We start from the raw sequence: 13,880 nt of genomic DNA, 5'->3' as shown, positions 1-13,880 counted from the left end.
ATATATAATTTTAACAATATGTTTAAATTTTTTATTTAAAGTTAATTTAAACAATGCACATTTCTCTACTTCTGCATGGATGTGTATACACAACCTCTTTAAGGAATTTGTTTATGTGACCCTGAACATGGCATATAAAGCTTCTTTGTGCTGTTAACTGCTCTGTTTTCTAGTTGGCAGGCACAGGCCTTGTCAGACACAGTTTGGGTTGAGGTCGTCCAAAACTTCATCTTATTAGTGTTTTTTTCTCCCTGAATGCAATGCATGCTCTTAGTTTGTGTGCTTTGATCATAAAGTTAATCAATGTACTTCTTTGCATCTACTGTGCAGAGTTATTTCCATTGAGAGGTCAGCTTGCCGTCACCTTTCTTCACATTTTAGACCCAAATCTGAAGGAAGTTATTGCTGTGGGAATGTGACAGACCTTTCAGCGTCAAATTCAATGAAGAATATCTATTATATGGGGAAGACAACATCCTGATAATCTGCCTTTAAACATTGGGGCTAGTGAGAGAGTCTTTTGTGCAAGTTGATGGAATTGTTACTAGCTGACAAATATTTGCATTGTTACCGCATTTTGCATTTCTTGGTCATGTATAGTTTTTTTTTTTGACCTTGCCAACTATTCACTCATTTTATAATAATTCAGTCATCAACAATTATTTGTATTTCTGCTAATTATTTTATATAATTCTTGTAAACTGCTGATTTATTTTTCAGCAAGAATGCTTTAAACTGTTTAAAAAACTTTTATCCAAAGCGACTTACAGTGCATTCTGGCTATACATTTTTTACCAGTATGTGTGTTCCCTGGGAATTGAACCCACGTCCTTTTGCGCTGCTAACGCAATGCTCTACCACTGAGCCACAGGAACATTAAAACATTAAAAGTGACAGTAAAGACATTTGTAATGGTACATAACATTTCTATTTCAAATAAATGCTGTTCTTTGGAACTTTTTATTAATGAAAGAATCCTGAAAAAAATATATCATGGTTTTGCACAAAAATACAAAGCATCACAACGGTTTTCAACATTGATAATAAAAATTTTTTTGATTGAGCTCAAAATCAGCGTATTAGAATGGCTGCAGAAAATACAGCTTTGCTGTCACATGAATAAATCACATAAAAAAATTTATTAAAATAGAAAACACTTAAACAGTATAGATATTTGAGCCCCTGGCCCAATAGTACATGCAAAAACAATATAGTTTACTGTTTTAGCCCTTAACATGCTACTTTATCACTCCATGTGCTTAACGTGATACACTGCTCTTGTGGTGTGTAGTATATTCTAATCAGGCCACTGAGACGTGTCACATTTCTCTGGTCTTATTATGAGTTGTTTTTTTTTTACTATATTTATGCATTGACCTGATGTTGTCAGGCTGGTGTGACAACTGCTGACTTTTGTCATGTCTATGCAAGAACAGGTCGCACCATGTGAATCTTGAATGCTTCAGAATCTGTTGGGTTTGTTTTTTACTTGCCTGAAATGGCCAGCCCACATTACCACAGCTGATGTTAATGATGTTTATAATGGCATAATTCTGTGGGAATTTTCCTACACATCTTGCCGTGTTTTCTCGCTCTCAATTGGAAAGTTTACTTAAAGGTAGAAACTGCAAAATGTTCTCATGAATATTTTTATTGAGACAGGTGTTTCTAGACAAGTGATGTAAGTCCTCAAATGTGTTTTGCAGTGGTGCCTGGGGACTGTATCGACGGGCTGGCCCAGGGACCCCTCCAGGCTGGACAGGACACGGGACGCCGTGAGAGTGACGTCTAAGAGTCCTTCCCCTCTCCCTAGACTGTTTCAGAGACGCCCGCCTCCGAACCCTCCATACCACCATGTCCAGGGAACAGCTCAGCGTAGGGGACCTGCTTCCTCTGCTGGAGACCTCTGACCTCCGCCAGCTGGATGAGATCAAGGGCCTTATCAATGAACACCTCAGCACAGGTCCAGCCAAATACTGTTAGCAGAGGCAGCCTCTGGAACTTTTACCCAGTTTTTGTGTTGAATTTTTAAACTTCTCAGTTTTTGCTACAGGATGCATTATAATTCCCTGCAGTGTTTTATTGCATGACTGAGTATAAAATCGATTTGTGTTTTGCAGATCGAGGGTCTGTGCTGCTGAACTGCTTGGTGGATTATTTCTTGGAGACCAACTCCGCCCAGGCAGTGCACATCCTGTCCTCAGTGAGGGAGCCACATGATAAGGTGACTGACAGTCCACTGATTTTTCTGTTTTGTTTCTAACACAGTCTAAACTTCCTACCCAGAAGAGAATGTTCTCAGTCTTTTTCTGGATCTTTTCAGTGTCTCACTCAAACCATTTTCCCTGAGGTTTTCTGCCAAATTAAAAGCATTATAGTATAACCTTTGAAAATGAACCTTAGTATTGTAATTCACAGTTGTGCAATAAATAAAAATAACATTTTTATTATTAAATACTCAATTTTTTATTTTATAGTACAGTATTATTATAACAACATAATTCTTATTTTGCTTAATATTTTCACAAAAAAAATTTGTCATCGTTATTTTATAGTAATACTGTGTAAGTCAAAAACAGTTGGAATGTGGCCTATGATAACTGAAATGGAGAGATTTCTTTTTTTAAACTCTGTTTTAGACTGGTTGTTTGAAACCAAAAACAAATACATTTGTCTTACTCTATATTTTTGACATAAAATCAACTATTTTTTAAATAAAATCAACTACTTGTATTGAGAGAAAAAACTTAGAATAATCAATTATTTCATGCAAATAATTATTCAATAATTATTTATAAATGCTTGCGTTCAGTTAAAAGTTATTATTTTATATCTTCACTGTAAAAAAGGAATAAGGTTTGAAATGTGAACGCCCACATTTTTCAAGTGTTTCCCAAATCATTCAGCTCTAAAAGCATTGTTTGCACTCAAAACGTTTTCACAGTAAAAATAAAAATAAATAAATAAATAAATCAGCCTTTTTAAAATATATTTTTTGCAGGTGCACTTACCCTACAAAATAAAACCCAATCATTCTAGAATTACAAATCATAGAACAAATAGAACTTTTCAAATAATCTGTTTTTTTTATATCATAATATATATCTCAATGTAATTTTTTCCAATATCTTGCAGTCCAAATTAGTTCCCACTATTAATGCAAATATCACACACATCACTTTTCAAAAGTATGAACATTGGAGCACATACTGTAGGTGTGTATAATATGCGACCAGCCCACATTCTTAGAGTAAAAAAACACCTGTGAATTATTAACAAATTTAAGAAGCTTAATTGTATGTTTAAGGAGTATTACTATTTAAATACATTAATATTTGATAACAGTAATAAATGTCTAGGGCAGAGAACACATTATCAACCGTTCCGAGTCTTGTCTATAAGATGACTTATCTGTCTTGTCTGTTTCTCAGCACCTTTTTGATAAAATGAATGAATGCATGGCTAAAGCCCCCTGTCGCCTGCCCACTCTCACCCTACTGGGGCACGTTGTCCGTAAGCAGCCGTCTTGGATCCACAAGATTGCTCGCAATCCGCTGCTGCTATCTCTCCTCAAATGCCTCAAGGTAAGCTGATCATGTGAAAGATCTCTCAGATATGCCTCTTGTAACCTACAGTATACATATGATAATTTGTGTGTTACAGACAGACACAGATGTTGTGGTTCTGATAACTGGAGTCCTGGTGCTCATCACACTATTACCCATGATTCCCCAAGCTGGCAAGCAGCATCTCTATGAATTTTTTGATATCTTTGGCCGTCTGGCTTCTTGGAACCTGAGAAACCCAGGTAAGAGTTACTAAGCATGCAGATACTGTATGACTCAGTTATGCAATATTTTTTATCCCTGAGGTATATATTGAAAGCCTCTGGATGGTTTTAGTCTCCCACAGAAATCCAAAAATATTATGAGGCATCTTATTACAAATTATTTCATTTGTAATGAGAAGCCTCGTAATATTTTTGGATTGTTAACTAGCTGTATGATCAATCTCTGTTGACAGGACACGTCCCGGAGGTTTATCTCATCCACCTGCATGCAAGTGTCTACTCGCTCTTCCACCGGCTGTATGGGATGTATCCCTGCAATTTTGTGTCTTACTTGCGCTCCCATTACAGCATGAAGGAGAACGTAGACACTTTTGAGGAGGTGGTCAAGGTGAGCTGTCAGTCATACAGTTGCTTGCCCAGGAGGTTTGCCAAATACATGAGATTTAAAATATTGCATTCAATCCATAATGATTTTCCATAGAATTGTATTATGGGGTGATCCATAACCGGTAAATGTCAAGCTTCGAAAATGACACGTACCTATGCACTAGTGGTTATGACTAATGGCTTATTAGTGATGGTGTGATTTTAGTCAAATATAACTAATGGTGTTTATGTTGTATTTATGTCTGTGTATATGTTACAGCCCATGCTTGAACATGTCAGAATACATCCCGAATTAGTGACCGGAACCAAGGACCATGAACTAGATCCCAGCCGGTGAGGCAATACTGACTCATGTCACTTTTTTAAATGCATAAACCATGTAACAGTCACCCTTTATCTATCATTTGGTCTCTTTTCTCTCTACAGGTGGAAGAAATTTGAAATCCATGATATCGTTATTGAGTGTGCCAAAGTCTCTCTGGACCCAAAGGAGGCTTCCTGCGAAGAGGGCTATGCCAGCATGCCTGAGCATTTCTGTGCTCATCTACAACAACGTCCGGCTGATTGCACTGCCAGCCCTTATGGTGACTTCCACAGTAGCTACGGTAACACTCTCATCCTGTATGAATTACTTATTCAAACTTAGCATACAGCAAAATAGCACTTTTCAGTGTTTTTTCTATCCTAGTGATGGTGAAGTGGCTATATAAATAGATTTATTATTTAGAAAAACGGTTTAGCTGCTAGCAACTGCAAGGTCATTAGTTTAGTTTTTACGGAATAAGTGATCAAATGTATATCTTAAATACACAACTGAATAAAAGCATATGCCATATGTATAAAATGTAATAGGAAATGAAGCTAGGCAAGATAAAAACTAGCATGTTAATTCAGTCACAGTCTATTTTCAGGCAAACTCTGTTTTTGTAGCAGTGGCAGGATGTTTTTTGTGGACATTATTTTTCTGTCCTTTTCCAGGAAGTTCTTCCTCGACTCATTTCTCCACCCCTCGTCAGCCTGTCGTCCCTCCCTTGGCCCTGACCTCTTTCTCAGGGACTCAGCCCCCCTATCGCAGCCCCACTGGAACCCGTTGGCAGGTGAGAGTCCACCATGCTCTGAAATCTACAATCCACTTCTTAGTTTGCAGTTTGTAATTTGTTGGTTTTAGTTGCAATGTTGGAGCATGAGTTTGGTGTGGAACTACTTGTTTGAATCCAGTGACTCTACATCTACAGTGTTCTACATATAAACAGATCTGGATTGGCAGTTGGCACACTAGTTTGTGAAGCAGCGCCAGTGCAGGAATCGGCGTCTGCTTCCCTCCTCCCTCTTGTTGTTTGTCAGCTTGTCAGCTGTTGTCCATAAATCACCCATCCCTGAACCCCTCCCTTCCCGCTGCACACCAGAGCTCCCTCTCCTTCTCCCACCATGAATCATCTCCTTGTTCTCCAGGCAGGCTGAGGAGCTGAGAGGAAAGGAGGGGAGAGGTGTTGAGTCATTCCGGTGGGTGTGCAGGGCTTTAAAAAGAGAAAAACATGCCATCTCTTAGCTGACGCAGAAATGGTTGTCTTGGCGACGTGAATGACGCTGGAGCTCTTTCTCCTGGCCTGTTACCTCCCACGGTCAGGACCTTTATTCTGCTGAACGCTCCGCAGACTGAAAACAAACAGCATTGCGTTTGTGTTCTAATGAGCACATTTGGTCCTATGTTAATGCTTTTCTCACAATTTAAGATTATGTTCTCACAGTTTTGTTGTGATTTGGAAAATACTTTCTATTAGGGGTGCATTGATCTGGAAATTAGAGGATGATGCAGATAACGATTATTTTAAAACTGTGATTTGCTGATAGCGATTTGATTGCCAGTGTTTCGCAAATAGAGCATCTCTCTAAATAGGAAATTGCTTTTCAAGATCTAGTGCTCTTACGGAGTTAAACTTGAAGTTAGTGTTAGATGATGATCTCAATCTTAAAATAAGTAGAAACATTTAAATATTGGCAATATTGGCCGATAAAAAATATGCAATATTGGCCCGTAAGCAGTATGGTGCCAATAAATTGTACTTTATTACACTTTTCACTATGCCACATGCTGGCGCAAAATATACTACACTTTGAAATTGCTGACAAAAGTTTAGATTTTGTGAACTGGTTGTTTTGGATGCATAAAGCATAAATCTATTAGATGCCGTCTGATAATCACTGGATTCTGCATGAGCAGTCATGGGACTTATTTTGTGTGTGCTTGTGTTTATTTATAGAACTCCAGCTGTGAATTTAATGCCACATATGGCTTTAAGGATTCCCTCTGGAGCCCCTCCTCTCAATGTGGCATGGCCACGCCCCCTTCCTCCCGTGGGATGTCACCAAACCTGGAACTGTCCCAGAGTGCCTCTCACCTACCAAGCCGCCTCTACAGCACACCTGGTGACTATACTGACTATGCTTGTTCACAGACAATATTGACATTTAGCATGTTGGCACAGGTAGGCACATCTGGGTCTCCGTTTCCTTAGGCACTAGTATGAATTTGGTCTTGTCATCTTCACTGCAGCAGGTGGAAAAGGCACCCCGTCCTTTAGCACCCCTGCGGCCGCCTCACCTCCTCCCAGCCTCCCCGATGAGTTTCCCTCTGTGTCTCTTCCTCGCAGTACCGCCAGCCCACCATGCAAGGTACTTTTGTGGAGGATGATCTTTTGTGTGGATCTGTAGTATTCCCTTAAAAAGATAGTTCACCCAAAAAATGAAAATTCTGTTATAATTGACTCTTGACTGTCAAAAACCTCTGACTCTATTTTTCTTCTGTAGATATTTTTAAAATTGTAAAAGATTATTTAAAAAATGTAAAATGAAAGTCAGCATGGTTTTGACATTTATTGTACAAAAATAGTTAAAATATTCTTTAATGATAATAGAATTTTCATTTTTGAGTGAACTATCCCTTTAAGCCTTCCTTAACTTAAAACAAATTTTACACTTTTTTTAAAAACAAGTTTGAGACCATATTGCTTGTGTATAGTTTCACTATAAACCATTTGAACTGTTATGTGCTCTTTAGGATGGTAGACCTTTAGACCACACCAAACCTGTCTTGGTCAGACAGGAGCCGGCCAGACAGGAGCCTGACAGAGAGCTTGAGAAAACTGGATCTGAAATGATCAATCATAGAGGTATGTTACATGTAAGAATCACTCAAAACAAGAATTGTGTTTTGACATTACCAACACAACAGCCTGACAATAAATTAAAGGTTTAATTCTCTTTAAAAAGTTAGTTTAACTATTTATTTAGCCTTTGGTTAACATTTTAAAGTGCCAAGCAGAAAAAGCAATAGGGAAGACCACCATGACTATAACGATAACTACACAGAGGAATATCATTGGAATCACTTTCAGAACGATTTTTTTTCAGCTTATGAACAATACAAATATTTACAGCCAAACAGAATCCATCTGACTTTTAAAAGTTTGAGTATTTAAAGCAGCAAATTACATAGCTGAAGCACGCAGTTATAATAAACAGTTATTATAAGTGCATTAAGTTATTGAGGCTATACAATATACTATGGGAGCCTGTTTCTGCCAAGGAATTTAAAAAAAAGGTAAATGTGACTTTTTATCTCATAATTCAGACTTTTTTTCTCACAATTTTTAGAAAAAAAGTCAGAATTGTGAGAGAGAAATTTAAGTTGAATTGAACAGTTCTGAGATTATATCTTGCAATTCTGATATTCATATATATCACGCAAGTATGTTTTTTTTTAAATGTAATTGCGACTTAATCTTGCATATTTTTTATATCTCACAATTCTGAATTTATATCTTGCAATTCTGAAAAAGAAATTCTCAGAAATACATGAAAAAAGTCAAAATTATGAGATAAAAGATATTTAAAGAATATTATTATAAAGATTTACCTTTTTTATTTTTTTCATCCTGTGGTGGAAACAAGCTTCCATAATATAGTTAAACAATTTTTTTGTGAATTGGCCTGTAGATGTGTCACTATTAAGAATTTGTCTTTTATCTAACCCAGATTGCAGAGGTAAAAGATTATTAAAAATTGTAAAATGAAAATTAGCATGGTTTGTCTTCTATCTGACCCAGATTGCAGAGGTAAAAGATTATTAAAAAATGTAAAATTGTAAAATGAAACTCAACATGGTTTGTCTTTTATCTGACCCAGATGGCAGAGGTGAGAACATGCCCATGACCCTGACCGAGCTCTCTGTGTACATGAAGGAGCAAGAACAGCTGAGGATGGAGAAAGAGCGGGAGGATGGTATGAACTAGCACTCAATGGTTGTGTGTAGCCTGTGCTGTATTTTGAGTCGCTTCATTCCAGTTGTGTCTTTTCCTGACAGACTAACTAAACCATTAAGCTCTGGAAATATCCTTATATAATTTTCTATCTTCCATCCTCTCAGCTGCCATCACAGAGGAGCTTTTGAAGTTAACCGAGGAAAAGTGGGATTTAGCTGGCCTTCGTGGCTTTGACTCTCCATTTTTCAGCACCACAGAGACCCTGACTGGAGCGCAAGAGAAACCACTGCCCTCTTCTATCCTGGGCAGCTCGATTAGAGACCCTCACAACGCAATCTCCACGCCCGACAAGACCGAGATCACGCCTGGGGACAGAGGCAGAGTCAGCAGAGGCCCATCCCAGGAGCATCCCTGGTCCTTCCAGCCAGTGTTCATGCCCATCGAGCACCCAACGCACAGCCAACTTCATCGGAGCCCCTCCGCACCGGAGGATGAGGCCCTTAAATATGGCTTGTGCTCCACGAGCCCATGCAAGCCACCACCCCTGCCATATGAGGCTCTGTTTGACCTGGCCCTGCCTCGAGCAGCCTCTCTCTTCGTAGGGAGGAAGACCTCAGAGATTGTGCAGCGAGAAGCCTTGGAGAGGATACAGAGAGGTGATGTGGGCAAACAAGGGGAGGAGGTGGGTGTTGAGGGGGCAGTGTCTGCCTCCCCCTTGGAGGTGCTGGATCGCCTCGTGCAGCAGGGCGGTGACACCCATGACAAAGTGTTAAAGAGGTAAGCCTTTTGCTTTCAAGGTTTGCAATAACTCTTGATCATGTGGCTTGGTGGTTAAAGATCTGAGCTTACAATCAAAAGGTTGAAGGTTCGAACCCTGCAAGGCATTAAAGGGATAGTTCACCCAAAAATAAAAATTTTGTCATTAATTACTCATCCTCATGTTGTTCCAAACCCGTAAGACCTTCGTTCATCTTCGGAACACAAATTAAGATATTTTTGAAGGAATCTGAGAGTTGTCTGACCCTCCCATAGACAGCAAGAGTCCTTACACGATCAAGGTCCAGAAACATAGCAAGGACATCGGTAAAATAATCCATGTGACATCAGGGGTTCAACCGTAATTTTACAAAGCTACGAGAGTAGTTTTTGTCCTCAAAAGAAAAAATAAAAAATGACTTTATTCAACAATTCGTCTCCTCCGTGTCACCCTAGCGCAATTTTGGAGAGTATCCAAAATGACTCTCCAAAATGGCCCTAGGGCGCGGAGGAGAAAATAATTTGTGTTCCAAAGATGAATGGAGGTCTTATGGGTTTGGATTTGGAACGACATGAGGATGAGTAAATAATGACAGAATTTTCATTTTTGGGTGAGCTATCCCTTTAAAATGAAACAAAAATTCTCTCATCCTTGGTTAGATGTATATAAAGCATATAAAGCGATCGTATCTCCTCACAAGACTTGGATTAAACTGCTTGGATTTATGTGGTTTCGTTTGCAACGCCTTCATAACCTTTTTGAATCTTTTAAGTTTTGTTTACTTGGAATTTCAATGGAGGTACAGAAACCTCTTAGTTTTCATTAAATTAAAATATCTTAATTTGAGTTTCGAAAATGAACCAAAGTCTTGTGGGTTTGGAATGACATGAAGAAGTGTAAATGATGAATTTTAATTTTTGGATGAACTATCACTTTAACTGCAGTTTGTAAACCCTAACCAGACTTGCCAAGCATCCACCAAAGGTGTGACATGACAAAATCAGCCAATAAAGACATACTTGAGTAATATGGGGCAGAGAAATACGTTTCTCACATTTGCTCAGTCATTCATGTGCTCAGAACTCGTAATTATGAAATTTCTGACTCCACACAAAGGGCACATTAGCAACATGCTAACAATCATCCGAAACCGCTTAATAGACTAACAACCACCTGAAAAGACCATAGCAATCATCCGGAATGACCACATAGCTGCATGCTAACAACCAACTGGAACATCTTAGCAATCAAGTAGCAACTTGCTAACAATCTCTCAGAACTCCTTCCTCGTGATGAGGTTTATGCACAACAAGAATAACTCGTTTTCTTTAGAATATGTAAACAATCTAGTTTACTTTACAGTTTCCAAACTAGAAGACTTGCTAAAGGGCTGCTGGTGTTGCTCTAAGGCTCTTTATTTTAGGAAGAACTGGGTCAGACTAGTTGCAGATTTGCCCACTAACTCGCTATCACACTGAATCAACTGTCTGCATTGTCCCGTGTCACATCCACTGCCACGCAAATCAGTCCACAGTGCAACAGCAGAGCCCGTGTTAACAGAACACAATCTGAGCTCTTTCTCTCTCGTCCTGCCCTGCACAGGCCTTACTAGAAGACACATATTTGAGTTGGGTTACTGGGCTCACACAAATTGAGGTGTTTTGGCTCTGGTCAGAGAGGGTTCTGTGTGGAAAGGCTTCCTCTGCCAGAAAAGCAGTGTGTCCGAAATTATTGTCACATTGCCACTGACCTTGTTGATCCTGTGTTTTCTCCCTTCATTTTCTTCCAACACTTCCATAATCGCTCTCAGATTGCCTCTGCCAAGCAAGTCAGCTGACTGGACACACTTTGGAGGTAAACAACATTACATGAGCACACATTCGCTACTTGTGGAAAAGTAGTTCTTTCAGAGTACAGAGAAACAATGCTGTGTTTTCAGCTAGGGGATAAGCATTTAAAAATAAATGTTTAAACCTAAAAATAAATAAACCTAAAAATGAATATTCTGTCATCATTTTCCAACCTACATGACTTGCTTACTTCTGCAAAGTATGAAAGAAGATATTTTAAAGAATGTTGGTCATCTCAACAGTTTCACATCCCATTCAATTACACTAAGACATTTCTTAAAATACTTTCTTTTATGCTCCACAGAAAAAAGAAAGGCATGAGGTTGACTAAATGATGACAGAATTTTCATTTTAGTGTGAACTTAGTATTAGTAATAGTTTCCTTTTAAAATCTCCTCAGGGCAGACCCCACCCCTATTATCAGACACTTTTGGTTGTGCAATAAGTAAATCATAGATAAAAGCACCTTTATTTACATAGCCATTGATACAAAACAGATTGTTTCAAAGCAGCTTCACATTAATAAACAGAAAAATAACAGAATCAATTGTTCATATTTTATCAAATATTATTATTATCAAATATTCTACATTAATGTGAATACCTGAAAACCTTTTTAAGTGTAAGAGACCTGCAAAAAGTTGAGCAAACGTGGTAAAACATCTCCTTTAAAGGAGATATTTTTGATTTTATATTTTGCTTGAAAACAGCTACTTTTGAATAGATGTCAACAAAGTAAGAAATGTACTTTGCTGGCAGAATGAAAAAAAAAGAAATGGTGAAAAACCCCCAAAACAATTATTTTAATGCTTAAACCTGAAAAAGCTCTTACTCTATTTGTTTAATGTATGAGTTATGTAGAAATCTTTCTTCTATTTTGTCATGCACAGGTTCTGCTCCTCTGGACGAGCTGCACACACTGCGCAGTCAGCTGCTGCTGTTACACAACCAGCTCCTGTATGAGCGCTACAAGCGAGAGCAGCACGCCATACGCAACCGACGCCTGCTTCGGCGCATCATCAATGCCACCACACTGGAGGAGCAGAATAACGCCATGGTAACCTCAGCTCAGAGTCATGGTCTGCGGGCCAATATTCATATTCAGTCTTCTGTTACTAGATATAAAATGGTGAACTGAAATGTTTTCTTTTTGGCAAGGCTGGTTTGGTGGTCCCTGATATTCACCTTGACCACTAGAGGGCAGTTGATTGTATGTATGTGTTTGTTTCTACAGAAGGACCAGCTGAACCTACAGAGTGTGGATATCATGTCTTTGAGAGAGAGCCTGCAGGTAGAGCAGCAGAGATACCGGCAGCTCTGGGACGACCGAGAGACTGTGGTTACACGCCTGCACAGCCAGATACGCCAACTACAACAGGCCAGAGATGACTACTACACCAAAAACCAGGAGTTACAGGTGCTAATAAATTTGATTTTTTTTTCTTTCAAATATTTCTAAGCCCCAGACCTCGAAGCTGTAGTGTACAGTATGTAATTTAATAGTAAATGAGTTGGCCACAACATTGCCGTTTAGAATCAGTTTGATAATTTATTATGCACCTGTGATCCTCCAATCAGAGTAAACTACAAGAATGCCAGAAGCGAATAGGTGAGATGGAGGCGGAGCTTCAGAAGGCGAACAACAAGGTGTGCCACACAGGGCACCTGCTGAACCAGCTCACTGCCAAGGTAAAAAATAATCACCCTCTGTCTCTTGAGCTCCAAAAAGAGCCAATCCCATATATCTTTTAGTCCATTTGAGTCTATTTTCTGAAGCAAATGATCATTTGTAATTTTGGTGTGAATGTTCCCTTTAAATATTTTGAATATGTTGTGATTATATATAATCATTTTCTTCCCCTAATTTATCCTTTCTTCAGTTGTCATCGAGTGAAAGTATTCAGCAGCAGTTGAGTTTTCTAAATAAGCAGCTGCTGCTGCTAGGAGAAGCCCATAAACTGTGTGTTCAGGAGCTGCATCAGGCCAGACCAGATACTAGCAAGGTACAAGTCAAAAGAACAAGAAGCCCAGTGTTCTTTCATCTTTGCGATGTATGTCATATTCCTCTTTGTCTTTGACCACTTCTCTCTTGTAGGAGGTGCAGATGTTGCAGACATCCTGGGGGAAAGAGACGGATCATCTAAAGCAGAATCTGTTACTTCAGAGCCAAAAGCTGGATGCTGCTCAGCAGAGAGTGGCAGAGCTGGAGACTCAACTTGCTAAGAAAGAGCACCTAATTGCAGAACAAAAGAAGTTTCTAGAAGATGTCAAGGCTCAGGCCAAGTAAGATCAGTTTTGGTATATTTAAAGACCGTTTATAGCATACTAACAACTTGTATTTGCATTTATTGACTCTTTGAAACACAAAACTTCCCCTCAGTTTACTGTATAGTATGCTTTCTTGTTTAATATTCCATCATTTCACAATATGTCTCACAATCTTTCTTATTTGCCTTTCACTCAGAGGGGAACTGCAGGCCTCTGAAAGCAGATATCAGGCACAGAGGTGGGTAACTCTGGCTCTGCAGACTGAGCTTCTGCAGCTCTACAGCAGGCTGGAAACAGAAGAGTCCTCTGCCACCGCTTTAGCCTTACCAGCAGAGGGTGCCACTGAACCCCGCAGTTCCACTGAGCCCAGGTAAGACTGATAACTATAGTGTCATTCAAATATAAAAACATTTTAAACAAAGATACCATTATCCAGTTCAGCATGCTACTACTTCTGTGTTGATTTCATGATATGCAGTTTGTGCTGTTGGGACTTTACATGAATCGGGTAAAAAGTCAGACTTTTTCATTTAAAATTTGCATTCTTATATATATATATATATATA

At 38.9% G+C, this 13,880-nt stretch overlaps 1 protein-coding gene across 2 annotated transcripts in view; it reads left to right on the top strand.

Moving 5' to 3' along the window:
• The window catches only part of LOC107556942 (hamartin-like), a 16,808-nt gene that overhangs the window by 766 nt on the left and 2,162 nt on the right, over window positions 1-13,880 (top strand). The window contains exons 2-21 of one of the 2 annotated variants that reach the window (XM_016240209.1): window positions 1,707-1,963; window positions 2,121-2,224; window positions 3,432-3,584; window positions 3,664-3,808; window positions 4,024-4,178; window positions 4,437-4,510; window positions 4,604-4,782; window positions 5,156-5,274; window positions 6,439-6,604; window positions 6,732-6,850; window positions 7,236-7,347; window positions 8,363-8,458; window positions 8,604-9,216; window positions 11,007-11,050; window positions 11,937-12,103; window positions 12,281-12,463; window positions 12,625-12,735; window positions 12,927-13,049; window positions 13,142-13,329; window positions 13,511-13,684. In XM_016240209.1, coding sequence (XP_016095695.1) covers window positions 1,855-1,963; window positions 2,121-2,224; window positions 3,432-3,584; window positions 3,664-3,808; window positions 4,024-4,178; window positions 4,437-4,510; window positions 4,604-4,782; window positions 5,156-5,274; window positions 6,439-6,604; window positions 6,732-6,850; window positions 7,236-7,347; window positions 8,363-8,458; window positions 8,604-9,216; window positions 11,007-11,050; window positions 11,937-12,103; window positions 12,281-12,463; window positions 12,625-12,735; window positions 12,927-13,049; window positions 13,142-13,329; window positions 13,511-13,684 — 3,134 coding nt within the window. In that variant the 5' untranslated portion in view covers window positions 1,707-1,854. Of the gene's footprint in view, window positions 1-1,706; window positions 1,964-2,120; window positions 2,225-3,431; window positions 3,585-3,663; window positions 3,809-4,023; window positions 4,179-4,436; window positions 4,511-4,603; window positions 4,783-5,155; window positions 5,275-6,438; window positions 6,605-6,731; window positions 6,851-7,235; window positions 7,348-8,362; window positions 8,459-8,603; window positions 9,217-11,006; window positions 11,051-11,936; window positions 12,104-12,280; window positions 12,464-12,624; window positions 12,736-12,926; window positions 13,050-13,141; window positions 13,330-13,510; window positions 13,685-13,880 lie in introns of those variants that run through there. The other variant, XM_016240210.1, reaches the window with a different exon arrangement.

The sequence above is a fragment of the Sinocyclocheilus grahami genome, unplaced genomic scaffold, assembly GCF_001515645.1.
Source record: "Sinocyclocheilus grahami isolate Dianchi unplaced genomic scaffold, SAMN03320097.WGS_v1.1 scaffold584.1, whole genome shotgun sequence".
NCBI classification, from domain to species: domain Eukaryota; kingdom Metazoa; phylum Chordata; class Actinopteri; order Cypriniformes; family Cyprinidae; genus Sinocyclocheilus; species Sinocyclocheilus grahami.
The sequence above is the reverse complement of the archived record's forward strand: the minus strand, read 5'-3'. Positions and strand labels throughout refer to the sequence as shown.